This window comes from Crinia signifera, chromosome 3, assembly GCF_055691185.1.
Source record: "Crinia signifera chromosome 3, ASM5569118v1, whole genome shotgun sequence".
In the NCBI taxonomy this organism is placed as follows: domain Eukaryota; kingdom Metazoa; phylum Chordata; class Amphibia; order Anura; family Myobatrachidae; genus Crinia; species Crinia signifera.
In genome coordinates this window covers 29,678,640-29,701,237 of record NC_139219.1, presented here as the reverse complement: position 1 = coordinate 29,701,237, position 22,598 = coordinate 29,678,640, and the positions used below count along the sequence as shown (strand labels likewise).

General features: G+C 47.7%; 1 protein-coding gene across 2 annotated transcripts in view; it reads right to left on the bottom strand.

Annotated features, from left to right (window-relative positions):
* Nucleotides 1-4,771: 4,771 nt before the first annotated feature.
* NVL (nuclear VCP like) overlaps nt 4,772-22,598 on the bottom strand; it is a 34,102-nt gene continuing 16,275 nt past the window's right edge. For both annotated transcript variants that reach the window (XM_083175567.1, XM_083175568.1), the window contains 9 exons: nt 17,005-17,109; nt 15,630-15,692; nt 14,860-14,979; nt 11,103-11,202; nt 9,200-9,306; nt 9,004-9,080; nt 7,193-7,281; nt 6,685-6,755; nt 4,772-5,144 (listed from right to left, as the gene is read on the bottom strand). In XM_083175567.1, coding sequence (XP_083031693.1) covers nt 5,100-5,144; nt 6,685-6,755; nt 7,193-7,281; nt 9,004-9,080; nt 9,200-9,306; nt 11,103-11,202; nt 14,860-14,979; nt 15,630-15,692; nt 17,005-17,109 — 777 coding nt within the window. In that variant the 3' untranslated portion in view covers nt 4,772-5,099. The remainder of the gene's footprint in view (nt 5,145-6,684; nt 6,756-7,192; nt 7,282-9,003; nt 9,081-9,199; nt 9,307-11,102; nt 11,203-14,859; nt 14,980-15,629; nt 15,693-17,004; nt 17,110-22,598) is intronic.

Below are 22,598 nucleotides of genomic sequence, written 5' to 3'. Positions count from 1 at the left end.
AAATCATGGTGGGTTGCCAGATGGACTTTGAATGATTGGGTGCCCTATAAATAGCTGTGCACACTAGGGAGAAATGAAGCTATTGGGACACTAAGTGAGCAGGTGGCTGTGGGAGGAGGTCACCAGGGCCAGCTTCAGTAGGAACACTTCCAGTGGTATAAACACTTACCCCCCCCCCCCCCTCACAAAAACAAAAGTGTGCTATTCCTATAATCCACAGGTCTTCAACCTGTGGCCCTCCAGATGTTGTGGAACTACATGTCCCAGCATGCCCTGACAGTTTGGGCATGCTCTTATTGGAAAAAATGTGACAATGCATGTTGGAACATGTAGTTTCACAACATCTGGAGGGCCACAGGTTGAAGACCTATGCTATAATGTGTACCTCCACTGATTGCACACCCTGGCAGCAGTGACCTATGCAGTGCCCCCCCCCCCCAGCTCGTGGCCTCGGATGGTTCCCCTGCGGGCAGGATGTGCTTCATGGGGATGTTTCCATATGCTGTATGTCATACTACTTCTCAAGCACCCGCTTTCCCATATCTGCACTGGGTCCTTATATGGCTCATCTCCCACAGTGTAACCTTCGTGGTGCACCCAACATGGCTGCCTCATCTGGTACATTTGTGGATGAGAAATACATGGACCTGACGGTCTTATTGGGACCCTACTCTACACTGCAATCACCCCATTTTGTTTAATTTCTTCTAGGGGTAACCTAGGGTAATCCTACATAGTGTACCCAATATGGCTCCCTCACCTGGTACCTTTAAAAGATGTTCAAATGAATCTCAATCTATCAAAAAAGAGATTTATTGTGACAAACATATAACAACAAGGAATGTGATATACTTCCATCAGGGTATAGGACTTCTTAAATTGCACAGGCCTTCGCACAAAATAACATGAAGGCTTGATCTCACCAGAAGCAGAGATTGCGGTGGGCTATGCCTCTTATCAGAAGGTCTGCCGCACCACCGCAGATGGCTTGTTGGGATTGAAGTCCTCAGTTTAAAGTGCTGGTGCGTCCATAAAGTGTCCTTTGGCTCTTTTAAAGTGTCTAAGTGCACAAGTAAAGGAAATGTGTCCCAGAAGTAGCTGCCACCTACCTTGTTAGGGTGGAATACACAACTGGTGGAAGTTATTATCCAAAATGCCTGCACCAACACTACATTGTGTCTACTGTAGCACAAAGTTTTCTTTTTGTCTCTGTGTGACTTGTCTATTGCTGTACTACCCAAATCCTATGTATTATGTGCATTGTTTTGATGTCTGTAAGGTGCCTTGAGTCCTGTTGGAGAAAGTGCTACAGGCAGCTTTGGAACCAATCAGCTGAGTTCATCTCTTCTCCTTCTGCTGGTTACTCGCTCCTCACCCTATAACCAGAAGCTCAGTGTTGGATAAGATGACTTGCACTTTTTTTCTCCCAAAGTAGTCAGTATGTGACAGGCTGGCTGGGACTCTGAGTTACAGAGAAGTAAACCCAGCGGTTCCACTCTCTTCTATCTCTCCTGTCGCTGTGCTTGGGATAGTGGGCTGTGATATTCTAGAAAGCTTTGGACTCTCCCAGAGATGCTCTGGCATCTGCAAGCAATGTCTTGGTCTGCCGGTGGATCCTTCCTCCAGGAACCACACTCCTAAGTAGGCATGTTTATTGACCATTGATGATTGACAGCCACCAATGGTTTTCCACTGATGTTTGATGTTATTGCTATCAATGGTACAGAAGCACAGAGCTAAGCTTTCACATTGATGGTTTCACGCCATCGATGCAAAGCGCCTATTGCACCATCGACGGTGACCCTTTCAATAGCTATGCCTATTCTATAGGCTTCCCCACCATCTCCCTCCAATGTCTCTCTGCATTCTCCTGTCTCCACCACCATTCACTTCACACTGGCGGGAAATGCTCTCAGTCTATTCCATGCTGTACGTCCATCCAATGCGATCCCTACAGTCCCATCTTCTGCCATTTTGGTGTAGCCTTTCCCTGGCAGCTCCACAGGTTACAGGGAGCCGGCTGAGGAACGCACTGCAGTAGCGCTACTGGCTGCAGGGTGCCGTGACACAGCTACATCTGCAATGAGACCCCTTACACACCTCTAGCTACTTCTCTGCCATTGATAGGTTAAACCCTAAAAAAAACTTGCTGTCCAATATGTGTTCCTAATGAATTTGTTCTCTGTTACGCAAGCAATTTGCTATATACTAAAACGCTCGCATGTTAAGGGTAGCCCTCTGGCTGTGATGCCAAGCCAGTTGCCAGGCTGCAGCAGACGCGTGTGACATCCCCCAGCCTGGCTTGCAAATGGTCCAGACACGCCTGCATTGTTTGGACTGCTTCCCCGCAACAATGCTTCACCGATGCCCCCCAGCAGGACCTTAGACTGCGGTTGCATTTTCCTGAACGTGACCAGTGTTTAAGGGGACCCAGGTTACCTAAAATTCACCTCATATCGACTTCTGTTGATTTACGATGATTGCTGAATAATGGCCAAGCTGCGGTCATTTTCCGCAGCAAATGGAATCGCTGGGCGCTATCCAATAAACCCTGATACCAGGCACATGAAGTATAATCCACAATACGCAGACCTTGGAGCCACGGGAACACATGGCATTGGTAGCTTATCCTGGGTACCATGTGTTACTGCCTGAAAATGGGTTAAAAAAATGGTCTGTAATTGGATAGGCCGATCATGCTAAAAATCGCAATAATATCTAGTTTATTTTTATTTTCTGGCAAATAAATGATCGCATCTGACCCTTATTGGCTGAATGCTGCGTACCCTGTATGTACGCTGTAATCTGCTTATTGCAATGACAGATTTCCTGCAATACTTGCTGATCCTGCGACACAAATAAGCTCCAGGCCTGGGTTTTGCAGCTTCCTAAATGACCTTTAAGGTGTGATTGTCAGAGACTGGCTGGCGGCACTGCGTGACCCGTATCTGATGTAATAGAATACTTCCCGCAGCCATACAATAATGGAGCCTCAGATTCTATGGCGCCCGAAGCTTTGTCACGCAGCTGCTCCGATCGTTTACCATTCTAATAATAAGAAATGAAAATATTCTTCTGAAAGGAACAATAAGTTATTATCCTGTAACTGTAGAAATACATTCAGGGCTGTAATACCAGAGGGGAATCAGCCAGGTGCGGAGGTGCACGTCATCATTTACTGGACAAGGAAAGGATTACTTGTAAACTTTCAATATGATGCTGATACCATGTATTATGCAGATTACAGTATATAGAATATATACCCGTGCCCGGTCTCACCCATATAGTACATGGTACCAGTAATAATGCGATATAGAATGGAAAGACAAATGTTGCTTAGATCTGTGTGTATTAAGCCAAGTCTTACTGTATATGTGGGACACACAGAGCTGGATCTCACTCAGAAGTCTTCGCCCCCCCACAGGGTAATGTGTGTGTACATGTGATAGGAAAATGAAGTGACGCAGGATAATTGCATAAGTAATTAGGAAAATGCTAATTGCAGATCATCTGTGAATCAGGCCCAATATAACTTGTAATATTATTTATTAACTTCTGCTGCGATCTCTGAGCGGCTGTCCTGTTCTGGTAACTTATTCTCTAGCCTACGTCCTTCTGTGTCCGCTTACAAAGTGGAATTTAGTAATAAAGACTCAATATTAGGTGTTGTACTTATGGGTGACCTCTAAGTCCCTGGCAAGCAGCGTAATGGCCAATTTCATGCAAAAAAAATAAATACCCAGGTCACTTGGCACTGGTTACGGTTCCGTTAGGAATGATGGTCCCAGGTGTGGGGCTCTAGAGTAATATTTTTGGGGGGGGAAGCGTTCAGCAGTTGGGATAGCAGTATACTATACTATATTCACTATACCGATGCTGGCATCCTTGCTAATGCCAGGAAACTGGCACCAGAATACCGACTCCCAGGATACTGAAAGTAAATTTTCCGGGGCGGGTGAGGGTCAGGCAGATGGTGGTGGGGGGGTGGGTGGGAGAGAGATTAGGTTTAGGCACTAGGGAGGACTTTGTTTTAGGCTGGGGGGGGGGAGGAGGGTAAGGTTACATAGGGTAGAGGGAGGGTAGGTATTTTCAGGGGTTAGGATTATGCACAACAGGAGAATGTTAGGCAGCGGGAAGGGAGGGTCAGGATAAGAATACTTATCCAACACCTGTCAGGATTTTGCTGGCGTCGGTATTCTGAATGCCGCCCTACGGGCGCTCTTCACACCGGCGTAAGGGGCTGCGCCCCCTTAATTTGTGAACGTTTGTATTGTGAGAAATATGGTTAGAATTGTATGAGAGATGGCCTGTATTGCAACTTGAGTGTGTGTGCCGCGAATCGCAGGTGGTGTGTGTGTGTGCCGCGAATCACCTGGTGGCTGTGGAGTAGCAGTGTCTTTGCCGGGCAGCATGGGGAGGCAGAGGGTGTCTGGCACTGTGGGCTCACTGGGCTGGTTCTCTCTTCTCTGTCACTATGTGAGTGTGTGTGGGCCGAGTCTGAGGCTCCACTCAGCGTTATAGACACACTCACACATTTTGAGTGACAGATGTAGCCAAATATATATAAGAGATTGGGTTAGTCCTTAGTGACCGGACATTGCTCATATCTCCTGCCAGTCTCACCCCTATACCTCACGGCTGCCACTAAGTAAAGGTGCCCATACACTGTACAATTATTGTATGCAGCTAGATTGCATTACATACGTTTTGCAATGGGCACCTTAAGGGATGCGTGTAACATGTACGTAAAACACAGAGAGGAGAACAGGCCCAGAGGTAGCAAAAACATTTATTTTTTCCTAGAAAATAATGAAATTCAGAGAATGTTTTGCTCTTCTTCCCTTCAGTCTGGGCAATGATGCCATGAACTCCTACACAGGATCAAACTTCACATTCTAGTGCAGCACTCCGGAACCAAACATTGGCGTTATTGTGCAACGTCGCTGCATCACATCCGCTGACGCCACGCTGAGTCCTCTGGATGCCGCTCATATTAAGACTGGACTGGAGCTTTGCAGAACCCACGAGCTGGCAATCCGCAGAGAAACCCCGGACTGCCGGTCTGTTACACCCCGCTCCTCCTCCACCTCCAGGGCCGGTCAGGGGCTGAGAGACTGGCGCAGCAGCTCGTACATTATCTGATCCTGCAGAGGGCGAGAGGAACGTTATCATGTTCTATTGTTTGTTCCAAGCGCACCAGTGTATTTCCATGTACAGGAATGCTGTATATATATATAACATATATATTCTGATTGCACAGTCCCTGTACATAGCTCTCAGCACAGCACATTCTCTCTGTATATACAATATGATTGACAGACAGAACAAGACCGTTATATTCCCTTTAAAGTCTAATGTTTCATACACACCGAGCAATTTTCTAGCATATTATAAAGGCAATTTGTATGGCTAATTCCCCATAAACACCCGTTTACGGGTGTTAGCCCCAAATATTAAGAACTGCCGGCAGGTATGTAGAAGGTACCTCAGCGTACCTGCTGCGATTTCTCCTGTCCTGCTCGCAGCCACATCCCCCATAGATTTCTATGGGGATGCGATGCTGCCCAATGTATCAATATCCGGCAGGTTCAGTGCGGTTAGCTGAGGGTCAGCGCTGACCGCGCATGCGAAGACACCCCCTCCACATCCCCCCGGCACAGGGACAGGCTCCTTAAGCCCACTTGCTTGGCAACCTCTAGCACCGAAGCACAAATGCAGAACTGGGCCAGAACCTGACAAGTCCCAGCATGCATTGCTAAGCAGAACACTAGCTATAGAGTCACCAGCTTGCAAGTGAGCAATAAGTTACACAAGAGGCGTCGGAGTAAGGCTTGGCGGCAGATTACGGTAAGACATACGGACGAGCACAGATCCTGATTTCCGTATAAGAGACCTATACAGATTTATACGGAAACAGAAGCTGATCGTTCGTTTCACCGTTTCCTCAACTGCCAGGCTCAGTTCTCTGTATTCCAGGAAATTCGATCTGCCTGTAAGACGTGACGCTCACATGACACATACCGGCCCCAAACAAGGGTCCCTCTGTGCTCCAATAGCCAGCACAGAGGAGATCGGGATCGGCTTAAAGAGGCACACACTTGTGTCTCACGTATGATTTATCTAGCGGGACTGCCGAACATTTACAGAACCGTGCGTCCCCTGTTGGCGCGTCAAACGCGTGTCAGCGCCTGCTACAGTGCTCCAACAGTTACAGACACGGTTAAGTGCCGCATAACATGTTGGAGTAATGTGTTACTGTCACAGGTAGCGATTCCGGACCCTCATATTGCATTATTAATAGAATCTGTGCTGCCTTGTACCTGCACCCAAAACTGGGCAATGTGTTCTGCCGCAGAATACGCGATCGGGATCACCCATATCGGCCCTCGCCCTTTTGCTTTTTTACTCAGGTGAGTCTGTTACACACCCCGGCTGCATGCAATGCCAGCTCCAGGGTGCAGGCTACTCGTGTATTACACACTTGTCGCACTGGTGATGTGCATTAGAAGCATATTCAGTACAAAGCAGCGGGACAGGGCAGCTGGCGCAAAAATCAATGACATTAAGTGGGGATATACAGTGCATACTGACATAACTACTGGGCAATAACAGTTCACTGGTATTACTCGTTACCACTGCATTACTAATGTGCCCACTCCACCCCTCGTCACAGGGTCAACTCACCTTTTTGGAAACGGAGGGCTTCACCTTCTTGAACGCCTCTTCGAAGTGTTTCTGGCAAACACGGACGTCATCTGAAAGATCAGGGGAGAGCAGCTGCATTATTTAGCTCAGGTAATTGAACATTCCTGAATGTAAGTAGGGTACAGCCCGGGACAGTGATGTCACAGGTGATGTCACTAAATCCTAGTGAAACAATAGACCAATCAAACAGTGATTCAGCCCAGGGAACAGCTGACGCCACCATTTGACCAGGACACTAGCGGAGTTGCTAGGCAGGTCTATGGTTAATCTAAAGAATAAGTAGGGAATCCTCAGAAACACACACACACACACACACACACACACACACACACACATCTCACCAAACACTAGTAGAACTTTCCAGTGTAAAAAAACATAGTTGTTTTATGGCTGGAAGGGGTTAAACCAGGACACTGTGCATCATATGTGCTCAGGCGGGCAGCCAAGCGGGATAAACTGGGCATAACAAATGGTGTCATAGACTCACCTGCGCTGCCAGCAGGATCCGGCTGGGACATCCTGCTCCGCAGAACACCAATGGAGGCCTCTCGTACAAGAGCAGACAGGTCAGCACCCCTGTGTAACGGAAAACATGCAATCATGAGACCCAGGCACAGACAGTGACATCAGCAGGAAGACAGAGGCCGAGCATACAAACACATTGGTTACAATCTTTCTACGTTCATGTTAGCATGTTCGTATCTTGGCAGCACTTGATCATGTGCACCGCAAAGGGGTATTCAAAAATACAGCCCCCCAGCTACAGTGCAACTACAAATCCCAGCATGCCATGACAAAGTTTTGCTATTACTTCATGTTAAAAACTGTGGCAAGGCATGCTGGGATGTTTAGTTCAAAAGCAGCTGGAGGGGGGTGCGTGGAACATGCCAGGGAATTTTCAAAATGCAAAGTGGATTTTTGGCTGAGCATCCACGGTCGCACTGGCACGGCGCTATACAGGTACTACGAGGATGCAGAGCTACATACAGTGTGGTACACTATTTGGAGTCGACATGGACAACCCCCTCCAAAAAAAGTTAAAAACCTATGTCAACCTTTTTCTTGGAGCAACATTTTTCCAGTGTCGACCTAGAAATTGTCTATGTGATAAACCTCTTACATCTGCAGAGACCAAACATGGTCTCGGAGGGGACACTGCAAAAAGGGTGAGGGTCCTGCTGGTACACAGGGCTCCCTATCGGTGACAGCCGTCTAGTCATCTAAAGATCTGTCTACCATGGTACCGGTCACTTGGTGCATGCAAAATAGCAGGAACACTACACACCAAGTATAACATACAGCTGTACTGGATATCAGGAACTACTTGTACTAATAACTGGGGCAGGTGGGGATTCCGTGGTCAGAAAATTGGGAATATTCCATTAGTACAACATGAGACCTGCAGTGTCCTCTGGCAAGTTCCATGAGGACCGTATAGCCGTGGTGAACAGCTGGTGTTCTGGACAGCATAGCACGCTCAGGGTCAGAAAAGTAGGCGGCAGCCAGGCCGCAGGATCCTGGACAGTAGGCGGCAGCCAGGCCGCAGGATCCTGGACAGTAGGCGGCAGCCAGGCCTCAGGGTTAGGTCAGTAGGCGGCAGCCAGGCCGCAGGATCCTGGACAGTAGGCGGCAGCCAGGCCGCAGGATCCTGGACAGTAGGCGGCAGCCAGGCCGCAGGATCCTGGACAGTAGGCGGCAGCCAGGCCGCAGGATCCTGGACAGTAGGCGGCAGCCAGGCCGCAGGATCCTGGACAGTAGGCGGCAGCCAGGCCGCAGGATCCTGGACAGTAGGCGGCAGCCAGGCCGCAGGATCCTGGACAGTAGGCGGCAGCCAGGCCGCAGGATCCTGGACAGTAGGCGGCAGCCAGGCCGCAGGATCCTGGACAGTAGGCGGCAGCCAGGCCGCAGGATCCTGGACAGTAGGCGGCAGCCAGGCCGCAGGATCCTGGACAGTAGGCGGCAGCCAGGCCGCAAGGTCAGGTCAGTAGGCGGCGGCCAGGCTACAGAGAGTGTTTATTGCTAGGAAATAATCTAAATGAGCCAAGGATCAGCGTTTGCCAATGCAGATCATGTGATCATTGAACTCTGACGCGGGGGAATAACCGATATCGCGATACTCCAAGATCGACTGCTGAGTAAATCACTATCACTAATGAATGCGGATCCTGAAAGCTCTGGACATTGGCTGTGGTCACAGGACTCTTGATTTGATGACAGTAAACCAACATCACATAGAGGCCCATGTCAGCTTATCTCACGACACGTCTTCTATGTGTGTCAACACAACACACAACTCACGTGAAGCAGTCACATCGTCCATCATGAGCGATGGTATGGAGATCAACATCGGATCCCAGAGGAGGCCGGGTACCATCCTATAGAGGCAGGAATAGAAACAAGAAAAATGCTCTGTAAAATAACATCAGGAGCTTCACAACAGACAGACAACCATCGTACAAAACGCTTCATGTACAGAATAACGTGGCGCAATTACTTTGGTAATGGTCCTCAGTATAGCCAGGCGGTCAGCAGGAGGCGGGAGCCCAACATACAGAGTTTTGTCCAGTCGTCCAGGCCGAAGGATGGCCGGGTCAATGATATCTGCAGCACAGAGAGTTTAAGGGAAATGAATGAGACCCGGAGCTGCAGATCGCACTATGGTCACACATGTGTATCAGATGTCTGTGTAAGCACAGTACACAGAGCGGCCATGCAGGACGTTCTGTGGCTTGGCCGCACAATAAGAATGTCACCAAATTACTTAGGGAGACAGATTTGCTAGATTCCAGGAGGAAATTTGTACGAACGGAATCTGTCAGTACAGTTCAGTCTTTGTCTGTCCAGTCTCACCCAGTCCGTTGGGTCCAGTGACAGATGTCTGTATATGGAAGTAGGTTACACAATCATTACTGCTGATATGGAGTACACTGCAGTATTACAGCCCTCTCAGGTCACCGTGAACAAGCTGATACCTGCAGCAATAGCTCAGATAACCTTGACAATTTCTCTAAGTAAACTACACTTGAGCTGAGCAAACAGCAGCTACTGGAATTTGTCCTTATGAAATCAGCACAAATATATGCATGGAATATTTTCTGGGTTTTTTTCAGTGAAGACACAGGAGTAGGCCTGAGCGATGGAGAGTCGGGTGAGGAAAGGATACGGGAGTGGGTCTGGGTGACGGATAGGGGATACGGTTGACAGGTTACTAGGTCTACATGGCACAAGGTCGACAGGTATCTAGGTCGATACAAGCATTAGGTCGTCATGGTTTAGGTCAACAGTCAAAAGGTCGACATGGGTTTTTCACTGTTTTTGAGCCGACAGGCGGTATCTCATGGCCTACCATCCACTAGGGTGTGGTGGGAGAATAACATAGTGTGACGGAGAGTCGGGAGGGAAAGGAGACGGGAGTGTGTCTGGGTGATGGAGAAGTCGGGTGGGAAAGGAGACTGGAGTGGGTCTGGGTGACGGAGAGTCGGGAGGGAAAGGAGAGGGGAGTGTGTCTGGGTGACGGAGAGTCGGGTGGGAAAGGAGAGGAGAGTGTGTCTGGGTGACGGAGAGTCGGGAGGGAAAGGAGAGGAGAGTGTGTCTGGGTGACGGAGAGTCGGGTGGGAAAGGAGAGGAGAGTGTGTCTGGGTGACGGAGAGTCGGGAGGGAAAGGAGAGGAGAGTGTGTCTGGGTGACGGAGAGTCGGGAGGGAAAGGAGACGGGAGTGTGTCTGGGTGACGGAGAGTCGGGAGGGAAAGGAGAGGGGAGTGTGTCTGGGTGACGGAGAGTCGGGAGGGAAAGGAGAGGGGAGTGTGTCTGGGTGACGGAGAGTCGGGAGGGAAAGGAGACGGGAGTGTGTCTGGGTGACGGTGAGTCGGGAGGGGAAAGAAAGGGGAGTGTGTCTGGATGACGGAGAGTAGGGAGGGAAAGGAGATGGGAATGGGTCTGTATTACGGAGCGATACAGCTGCAGACACATAGAACGCGGTAGCAGGAATAAAATGCATCCTAACAGAAACATTTTCTCACACACCACCGCGCCATGTAACATCCATTCATCCAGAAGAGCAATCAGCACCTTCCCATTAGAGTGATCACAAAAAGGCAATGCTAATAAACCCACCAGCTGCCAGGTATAATGCACGGATCCACCTCTGATGTCAAAGACACCGGGCACATGGCTTAGCTCAGGGCTGGGCAACACCGGCCCTCCAGATGTTAATGAACTACACATCCCAGGATGCTTTGCATTAGTTTTGCTATGTGGCCATGCTGAAACTGATGCAAGGCAGTCAGTTGCAGATGCTGGGATGTGTAGTTCATCAACATCTGGAGGGCCGGTGTTGCCCAGCTCTGGCTTAGCAGGACCTTCGTGTACAGCGCCAGGTACAGAGAGGGTTGTCTCACCTGGTCGGTTAGTCGCGGCCATGATGAAAACTTGACGTCGGCTTTCCAGTCCGTCCATCTCTGTCAGCAGCTGGTTGACCACTCTTACGCTGGAGCCAGACTATGGGAAATAACAAACAATACTGACTAACAGAATGGTTAGGGGGCCTGATTCGAGGACTGCATGACACGATAGCCAGCACGTCACCTATAGTGGCTAATTACTGCAGTTTATTAACACACTGAAACGATAATCAAAAGTAACAAACTAGAATTAAACAAAAATAAAAATTTAGATATTGCTGTACAGAAATAAGAGAAAAAAAAAAATTAATGAATCCCCCGGCGCTAATGATTTTGTACAACGGGGGCCAGGGGCCGGCGGCGGCTGCACAGGAGGGGAGGCCAGGGGCCGGCAGCTACACGGCTTCTGTCCACCCAGCTGCAGTGGAGAATTAACCTGCTCTCCAGCAATAAGAGAACAGGGCAGCCAAGAAACAGACCAACACGCGGCCACTCGACCATCGGTACACGAGCATACAGCTGCAACAGGGCACAGCATTCATCACTTCGATTGAATATTGCTGTTGCCGGAAGGTCAGGTGACCCCTTAGAGCCAATGTGCTGAAAGCTGGCAGTTTGGTGATGTCACAGGAAAATACTCAGACCTTGCACTGCCAGGAGTCTGCCCACTGCTTCTGCCCCCTCATTATGCAGCGGTGTGTAAAGGTTCCCTGTAGGGATGAAGGGGAGGAAGGAAGCTGCTGGTTGAGGGTAATTTCTTAGGTCAGGCTTTAAACCCCATCTATTAAATAAACCTGTCTCTGCTTACACACAACATCAAGGCGGCACAAACCGCAGTATTCTGTAAACAGCAATAAATCAGGAGATTAATGGTACACAATGCCTGTTGTGACAGGGTGTGGTGTGCGTACATTTCCCACTGACTCACTGTGTGACTGTGCGGGTCCTCGGACCACGGTGTTTAACTAGCGTTCCAAAGCGTTGCATGGCAGGACTGCAGGTTTGCTGGGTTTTATTTATTACAAAACACAAAACGTATACACACACACTGTACCACAAACCAAAACTATACTATGGCCCTTATTCTGGTTCACTTGAAAAGGCAAATTCCTTCTCAAGTGGACAAAACCATGTGCACTACAGGTGGGGCAGATGTAACATGTGCAGAGAGAGTTCGATTTTGATGACTTTTTTTGTTTCTGTGCAGGGAAAATACTGACTGCTTTAGTCTTACACTGCAATATAGATCTCACTTTGAAGTAAAACCCCACCCAAATCTAATTCTCTCTGCACATGTTACATTTGCCCCACCTGCAGTGCACATGGTTTTGTCCATTTGAGAAGGAATTTGCCTTTACAAGTGAACCAGAATAAGGGCCATTATGTATGCAGCTGCTAATCACAGACGACCTGTAACCAGACAAGGCCGCTCTCTGGTTGTCAGATGGATTTTCCTATAAATACGATCCTTTTTGACAACCTGAAAACCATGTAATGAATGTGCTGAGGGCTACGACCTTTATTCACATTTACTTATGTAGCGTCAGCATATGCCGCTGCGCTGTACAACTGGGAATACAGCGATAAAGATGACAGAGGATCCGGCTTACAAGCTTACATTCTACAGCCACATAGGGCAGTACTGCGTAAGTCTTTGTATCCTACACAAAGGAGCTCTGTGGCAGTAAGCCAGGCAGCCGGTGATTGTACAGCTGCAGCGCTATTTGTTGTATTTAGTCTGTATAGAGCAAGTGACGCAGCGTCAGCCTCATGTCCCGGCTGTATGGAAATCTGGCTGAACACAGACACCTACTTAAGCGGGAATTCCACAGTCCTTGGAGTCACGTGACTCGGAGACGCGACATAATATGGGAGACTCACAAGGTGCTCACTCACTATACCAGCCGCCCTAACTGCAGTGATCGCTCGCCCCCTTCAGTCCATACTAGAGACTATTCGCCAACCAGTCCTTTGATCCCATCACCCCCTACTCCAGTCAGCACTGTAACCCAGTGATTCTCAAGCTCAAACATAAAGGCACCCTAAGGGCCCTTTCACACACACCGGTTTTGCCGGGTGTAAAATGTTGTTAAATATGGAAGGAGTCCTTTCACACTGCAGACACGGCACGGCCACCGTGTTACAGCCATAAACATCCACTGACTTGCCTGGCTGCCGGGCCATGTCCATGCAGCTCAGTAAATAGCTAATGTCTATGAGTTCTTACACATGCACCCGCGCGCACACACACACACCTACCTGCCCACAACTCCATTTTCACTTTCATTTTCAAATAAATCAGGTGTTTATAAGCGGTGCATGTGAAAGGCACTGACAGCCGGGACAGTTTTGACCTGTTTTTTTTGCAAACTGGGGTGTGCGAGGGCCCTAACTGTCCAGGTTTTAAGGCTATCCATGATTGATCATAAGGGAAATGATTTATACCTTAGTTATTTTAAATTTAAAAATCTGCGCTTAGCCCGGGATAGCCTTAAAACCTGGAATGTGCGCCCTGGGGATCATGTAAGGGAACCACAGCTCTAAACCTCTTACTCCCAGCCAGGACCTCCACCCCCCCCCCCCCCCCCCCCCCCCTCTTACTACCAGCTGGCACCTCCAACCCCCCCCCCCCACCTCCTTACTCCCAGCCGATACTTATACACTATAACCTCCTAAAATGAACTACAGATCTGAAACAAATTACTGCCAGCTACGTATGACGGTGACACAATAAGCCATTCCAAAAATATGCAAGACCACATGTGAAACAGGCATAATGGAAATGACAATCAGAGAGCGCCCCCTGCTGTTAGGAACTAGTAGCTGCCAGATCAATAGAATATGATCACAGCCCAATCCACTGTAGTATCGCTCTGGCGTCTCTAAGGTGTAGGCTTTGGGCCAGCAACATTATACAAGTTTGATCTGAGACATTTATCAGAGCGAGTGCCACCATCTACGAGTACTAATATATATATATATATATATATATATATATATATATATATATATATATATATATATATATATATATATATATATATATATATATATATATATATATATATATATATATATATATATATATATATATAGACACAATTGTCCAATTCCAACAGGGTTAAAATTGAACCCAAGTCCAAATCCTAGACTCCTGCACTTTGGTCTGTGATACGACCGGCAGCTCCTGTTAACACACCCGGATTCTGAGGGTCAATCAATCTAAAAGACAACAAGAAAAGGAGCGCTCCATAGTGCAATATCTTTGAAAATTTATTGTGATAAAATAGCTTTTTAAGAGCATAAAAGCAATGGGTAACGTACCCTTACTGACAACCGTCAGTAAGGGTACGTTACCCATTGCTTTTATGCTCTTAAAAAGCTATTTTATCACAATAAATTTTCAAAGATATTGCACTATGGAGCGCTCCTTTTCTTGTTGTCTTATATATATATATATATATATATATATATATATATATATATATATATATATATATATATATATATATATATATATATATATATATATATATATATATATATATATATATATATATATATATATGAATTACAAAAAAGTCATCTGAAATTATACCAAAGGCCCCATATTTTTTGTTTACTCACAGACTTGCAGCTAATTGGTTCTCTTCCCCCATGTGACACAGTTCCCCTCATACAACGGACAGGGGCAGAATTCGTCTGCGGCTATTGGTAATAGATCATAGCAACCACGTTCAGAACAGGATCTCACCTCATGACCAGACCTTCGCGGGCACAGTGCGTCTATCTCATCAAAAAAGATGACGCAGGGGGAGGAGTTTGAAGCCCTTTGGAACACCTGGCGAACGGCTCGTTCACTTTCACCAACATACTGAAACCAGAACACAGGTGTCAATAACAGCGTCACCGGACATCCACAAAGCATGCATCACTGTTCCCACAATCTACAGTATAAAGGGATTGTTTCACCTTCCTATAACTTTAGCTCAGCGTCCACCTGCAACAGAAGACACATTGTCCTTGCTGCAGTCTGTGCTTTTCAGCCAAGACATCTTCATGTAGATATAATTAGTGTTCATTCTAGCACCCTGCACCTTTCAAAACCCATGCAGTTCCCCTTTCCTGCCTGGGGTGTCGCTGTCTGCTTTGGTGCTCTTCGTACAGTGTGGCCTGTATTGATATACAGGCCACTATCTGATAAAGACACCACAGTGATAGTGACACCCCAGGCAGGAGGGAGGAACTGCACAGGTTTTGAAAGGTGCAGGTTGCTAGAATGAACACTAATTATGCTGCCACTCTTGACATGACAACTCTGATAGCCTGGAACTACGACTTCATCGCAGAGATTGCAGCAAAGCAATGAAAATAAATCCACACAAACCTGGTTGAAGAGCACAGGAGACAGATAAGGAAATGTGTGGGGAGCACGTTTATATATCCCCCACATAAAAGCAGCTGCTGAACTGATATGGACAAAATAAGACACCAACATCTCATTATCGACCATCCACAACTCACCATATTCAGAAGCTCGGGGCCCTTTACAGAGATAAAGTTGAGTCCAGATTCATTCGCAACTGCCTAGAACACAAAAGACAACAGCTGTCAGACAAGAAGACTTGCTGCCTGTAGACAGGAGCTGCCCTTGACCTGGAAGAGCACAAAATGCTAGATTGTCTTAATCTGTAAATTCAGTGGAAGTTAAGGCCCCCATACACTATGCGATTTTGGGACGATTTCATCCGATTTCGGCACTTTGTGCCGATAATCGGATGAAATCGGCCCAAAATCGTAGGTATGTGACATTTGATCCGATCCGATGCGCGGTCCCGTGCGCATCGGTCCGGATCAGGGAGGTCGGACGGTCTGTACATATGATCACGTCCGACCTCCCTGTATGCATATGCCTGCCACCTGACAGGCATATGCATACAGACACCGGGGGAGTAGTGGGGGCGGCCAGCGGCAGCGGCGGTGGGGGCGGCCAGCGGCAGCGGTGGTGGGGGCGGGCAGCGGCAGCAGTGGTGGGGGCGGGCAGCGGCGGTGGGGACGGGCGGCGTGTGCGGTGAGCGCAGTGTACTTACACATAGCAGCAGCGGCGGGGACGGGACGCGCAGTGGCGGCTATTATATTTTTAAAATACTTGTCAAATGACCGGCCGCTCTCTGATTGGCCGGAGAGCTCTCAGCCAATCAGAGAGCGGCCGGTCATTTGACAAGTATTTTAAAAGTATAATAGCCGCCACTGCGCGTCCCGTCGCCGCTGCTGCTATGTGTAAGTACACTGCGCTCACCGCAAACGCCGCCCGTCCCCGCCGCCCGCCCCCACTACCGCCGCTGGCCGCCCCCACCACCGCTGCCCGTCCCCACCACTGCCGCTGCCCGCCCCCACTACTGCCGCTGCCCGCCCCCACTACTGCCGCTGCCCGCCCCCACTACTGCTCACCGCCCTGCAGCTCCCCGGGTTTTTTTTTACATGGGATAAATCGCATGCGATTTATCCCATGTAAAAATGGCACATCAAGTGCCAAATTGTATGTGAGCCTCCCGGGGAGCTGCCGGGCGGCTCGCAGGTAAATTGGGTCCGGCTTGTCCCTAGGACAAGTCGGCCTAATGTATGGGGGCCTTAAGTGCTCCAGGCCAAACCCATCCGTCAAACTCCATGTGAGTGGGAATGTAGCTACCAGAGTCGCAAGTAATGCAAACCTCTCAAAACGTATTGGGGCAAAAAAAAGAACCATTAACAGACGATCAACCCATTATCCAGCGAGCCCCGCTTCTTCCTCCCAAGCACCATCCGTATCAGTGCTGACCGCTGCCTAAGCAGGTCTCCACAGCACCGCCATACTGAAAGCTTTGGGCCTATGCGTATAAGCAGGGAACGATTCTCTTACCTTCGCTAGTAGAGTTTTCCCGCAGCCGGGCGGTCCAGCTAGTAACACACCAGCTGGAGCCATCAGGCCGAGAGCCTTAAACTGCTCCGGATTCCTCACTGGTGCCTGCAGGAAAATAAACCACATTATAGCTATTGCTGAGTGTTCAGGACACATGGGAAGAAAAACCTCCATCACATCATTGTGTAACCCTTATTTATTAAAAAAGAAGTTTCCCAAAGTCGCCAATTAAACCGCTGTCAATTACTGAGCACAGTATATGAAATGACAGAGGAGGATTGATCGCTTTTGGACAACTTATGGTTTATCTTACTTGGGGGGTATATGCACCAAGTATGGAGAGTGGTAAAGTGTAGAAAGCTACAGTATTAGCCAATTCGCTCCTAGCGGTCACGCTACAGGCTGGTTGGCACTTTATCTCTCCAAGGGCAGGATGTACCAACCACTTGAGGTACATCCCGCGGCCCAGTCCAGGAGATACTAATGGCATATGTACTAAGATAAGCGATTAGCTCCGCGTAGGGATGCTCTCCCGATAAGAGCTGACCTCTGTGACCCAGGAGCCAGTGAGGCATGCTGGGAGGGATCAGTGTCTGATCCCACAAACAGCGCTGTGGAAAGGAGCCCACAGCTACAGCTGGCGTTACTCACTCCGCATTGGAGCACCGGCAGACGGGATTGGTTTTTATGACATTTGTGGCTAATACCCCTTTTCCACTAGCAAATTCTACCCGGGTTTTTGCTCGAGGACGCGCACCGACACGGGTTTTTTGTCAGTGTGAACGTGTCCTTTACACAAAACACGGGTAGAGAGACCAGGGAATTCTACCCTGGTATCTACCAGGGTAAAACACGGCAATGACACGGGTCTGTGCGCAGTGTAAATGCACATTACCCGTGTTTTAGATCCGGGTAACACGCTGAGGCCGGTAATTGGTTCTTCAGGGGCACCAGAAGATGATGTCATCTGCTGGAGACGCGCCGGAAGACGCTGGGAGACGCTGACCACGAGGAGGCTTCCCAGCAGCAGCTCCTCCGGCGCTGGCCACAAGCAGCCATCGCAGCACATTGCCTACGCTGGGCACAAGCAGCCATCGCAGCACATTGGCCACGCTGGGCACAAGCAGCCATCGCAGCACATTGGCCACGCTGGGCACAAGTAGCCATTGCAGCACATTGCCTCCTACCTACGCTGGGCACAAGCAGCCATCACAGCCACAATCCCTGCGACGCTGGGCCCAAGCAGCCATCACAGCATTACCTACAACGCTGGGCACAGCAGGTATTTGGACAGCAAACCATGTCTAGCCATAGTTGGACAGACAGTGAGATAAGAGAGCTGCTTAATATTAGGGGAGAGGAAGAAATAAGAAGACAGATGACGGGTACAGTAAAGGATACCTTTGTCTACAAGAACATATCCGTTATACTGGCCGACAGAGGCATAAAAAAAACACAGCAGCAAGTGGTGAACAAATTAAAGGCACTACGAAAGCAATTTATGAAAACACACGACCATAATCGTAAGAAAAGTGGCGTAGGACGTATTGATTGGCCATATTATGAGCTATGCTACAGTGTCTTTGGCAAAAGTGCCCTAACTAATCCCATCGCACTATCATCATCCAGCTGTGCCAATAGTCAGATGTCAGTAGAGGAGGACCATGCCGAAACACAGCACAGCCTCCCCAGCTCACAATGTGGACCATCATCCCCACTGCTCGTATCTGACTGCAGTTTGGAAGAGTCAAGCATGAAGGATGATTCCGTCAGCGCTGTAATAAATGAGGAGGTAGAGGCTTCTCAGCCGGAGACTTCACAGGCACCCAAGTCGACGGAGATTTCCCAGGCACCCAAGCCCACAACTTTGCGCTCCAATAGTAAGTATTAAATTTGCACAGAGACAAGCACATACACAAACATTATGTAGTGGTGTCAAAACTATCATACTTCAAGCTCCTTTGGTACTACACATCCTAGCATGCTGTGTCATAGTTGCTGCAGTAGTCCATACGTAAGACCAAAACTTATGTTAACACATGGTGGGATATGTGGATACTTGAATGGCAACCTCGAACAATATTACACCGCAATACCTTTAAACTATCTTTGAAAAAGGATTGAAAACATAATGGGCAATGGATAGGTAGTGTGTATGTGCCGGAAGGCCGCAAACATGTGTTGGATAAACTATGCAAAGTTTATATATCATCAGTGTGTAACAAATCATTTTTTATCCCTACACAGTCTATAACGTTCCCAAAAGGAAGCCGAAACCAAACAGAACAGAACAATCTGTGAGAGCAATGACAACGATTATTCTGGAACATCTACGTGAGGCGGATAGCGATTTGAATGCTCATGAAGATGCAAGAATTGCCCGTTTTTTAGCATCTGAAAAAGAAATGCATGATTCTTTTATGTCACAAATAGCGGATATGCATGAGAGGCAGATGACATTGTTTGAGCGTATGTTTAGCCGTATCCCTCCCAATACCCAAGCACCACAAAAAGACCACACACACAAGTGGCATATGGCCAGTACAACTATGACCATGCTCAGTATCCTAACACATCAACCCCACAACCCGAACAATATCGGGTTTATAGGCAATTGAGTTAGGCCTGTTGTTGCTACAGCAATGTTTGTATGTATCTTTTCAGGTTGTTAGGTTTCTGCACAATGTAGGTTGAGAAGCCAAAGTTGGGCCAGTTGGTACACATTTTTTATATATAATTATTTATATACATAGAAGGGCAAGTAAAGGTCGCAGTACTAGGGTGCTCTTTTTTTTTTTTTTTTTAAATATATAGTATATCTAGATATACATTTTCCTACCTCAAGGATGTACGTTCTTAGGCCTGAAATAATTAGGTCCACGTGATAACTATAGAATGGCCATAGCAGAGGGGAAGATGTATGGATCAGTGATAGTGCTTTAGGCCCTCCTATCAGCTCCAAACTGTTAAGTGTATGAAGGGTTTCTGAAGGGACAGTTTGGAGCTGATAGGATTGCCAATTTATGACTTCTTTCACCCCCCCCCATCACTGCGTCATACATCTTCCTCCCTCTTGTGTTCTCTTTGCACTTATATTTTTGCACTCATAAATGTTTACCAAGCCATTTTGTACCTGCAAGTAAAGGTCGCAGTACTAGGGTGCTCATTTTTTTTTTGTTTTAAATATATAGTATATCTAGATATACATTTTCCTACCTCAAGGATGAACGTTCTTAGGCCTGAAATAATTAGGTCCACGTGATAACTGGAATGGCCATAGCAGAGGGGAAGATGTATGGAGCAGTGATAGTGCTTTAGGCCCTCCTATCAGCTCCAAACTGTTAAGTGTATGAAGGGTTTCTGAAGGGACAGTTTGGAGCTGATAGGATTGCCAATTTATGACTTCTTTCACCCCCCCCCCCATCACTGCGTCATACATCTTCCTCCCTCTTGTGTTCTCTTTGCACTTATATTTTTGCACTCATAAATGTTTACCAAGCCATTTTGTACCTGTATGTCAAGTTTTGAAAACATACAAGAAAGTTTTTTGACATGTTTTATAATTATACTTCAAGTATACAAAAAATGAATAAACACAAACTGTTCAACCAGCAATATTTCTCTGTGTCCCCTACTGCAACATTGATGTAAGGTTTTGAGTTATTGTGGCTCTTATCCGCTCTGCGGCAACGCTATGCACCCCCTCATAGCCTGCTGCATCATGTACGTTTCCCAACAACTCCTGGTCCAGCACATTCCACTCAGGAAGAAAGTTTTCCTTTTGCAGCTCACATATATTGTGCAGAATGCAGCAAGCTGCGACAATATCTGGCATGATTTTTAAGTCCACATCATTCCTCTTCATGAGGCAACGCCAGCGTCCTTTTAATCGGCCAAAAGCATTTTCAACTGCCATACGGGCAGAACTGAGGGCATGGGTATATGCAATCTGTTGTGGCGACAGTTAAACATGCTGGGTGTAGCCCTTCATCAACCAGTGCTGCAAGGGGTAGGCTGCATCACCAATGAGGTGGACCGGAATTTCCACACCATCAACAGTCACCGATTTCTGTAAAAATAATTATATTTATTCCTGGTTCAAAACATAAATATTGGTTTATGGGTGAACATAAACTGTAGGGTACAAATTTCTTACCTCTCTAGGGAACAGACATCCACCTAGCTGGTCCTCCGCAATACTGTACAGATCTGAATTGGCTAGCACCCTCGCATCATGTGACCTACCGGGCCAACCTATGAACACATCTGTGAAACTAAAAAGAATGGTATATTACATATTGTTCCTCCAAAGAAAATGCCCATCCTTACAAAAAAAAATAGTAAACTATTGCTTACCAGTATTTATGGTCCACTACAGCTTGCAGGACAATAGAATGCCACCCCTTGCGGTTATAGTAGTCTGCGGGGTTATCACGGGGGGCAATGATGGGAATGTGGGTACCATCGATTGCTCCACCACACTGAGGATATCCACGCCTCTTGAATCCCTTGACAGTGTCCTCTAGCCGCTGTCCTTGCGGCAAGGATATAAAGCGCTGGTATAGGGTTTTCAGCAATGCCCGTGTGACTTGGTATACAATCTTGCACACTGTGCCAATTCCTACACCAAATAGACAAGAGAGTGTTCTATACTCTCCAGGGGTAGCGTACCACCAAATAGCAATTGCTAACCTCCTGCTGGGCTCAATAGGCTTCCTGAACTTGGTGGTCTGTTTCGTGATGGCAGGGGACAGTAGTTCCAAAATATAGAAAAATGTAGCACGGGACATTCTGAAATGTGCCATCCACTGTTCATCCTGGAAACTTAGAACTGTCTGCATGAAAGCCTCCCCGTGTCTGCGATCTCTCATCCACATTCTTCTGGTTGGTGCAGTGCTCATTTGCAGGATGGTGGAAACACTCGCTGATAACAGCACTCTCCTCCTCCTCAAATAATGGCGACGAGCACTCTCCCTCTCCGCAAAGAATTGGGTCCTCCTCCTCCAGCGCAGCAGTAGGTAGCAGAGTGTTATAAGCTGCATCAAGCTGTCCATGGCAGAATAGTACAGCAAAATACTGCAAAATGTCTGCAAGCCCAGCATAGACACAGCTACTCTCTCTGACTCCATTGCTGCAATGCTGCAAGAAGTAACCACCCACCACCCCTCCCCTTTGTCCCCTTTGTCCCCTTTGTGACTTCAAACTGGTTTGGACTGGAAAAAAGCTATGTCTTGTGGGCATTCTTGGGATTTTTCAAAGTTTACCCGGGTTTAGTGTAAAAGGCTCCGACACGGGTATAACACGGGTCTGTGCGCAGTGTGAACAGTGTTTTTACCCGTGTCTTACACGGGTATGATCCGTGTTCAAAAACCCGTGTTTAACACGGGTTGCAGATGGAAAAGGGGTATTAGTAACGTCCCCCCTATAATAATAGTCTATATCTTTTGTTAGACAGACCTGACCGATAAGTGAGCAACAGGTCACCGGCATTTATTAGATTATTACACACAGACCGGTTTTACAGGTGTGAGCAAAGTAACAATATCAGGCCGATCGCCTACATCAGTCCTACTAGCATTAATGTGCATGAGAGG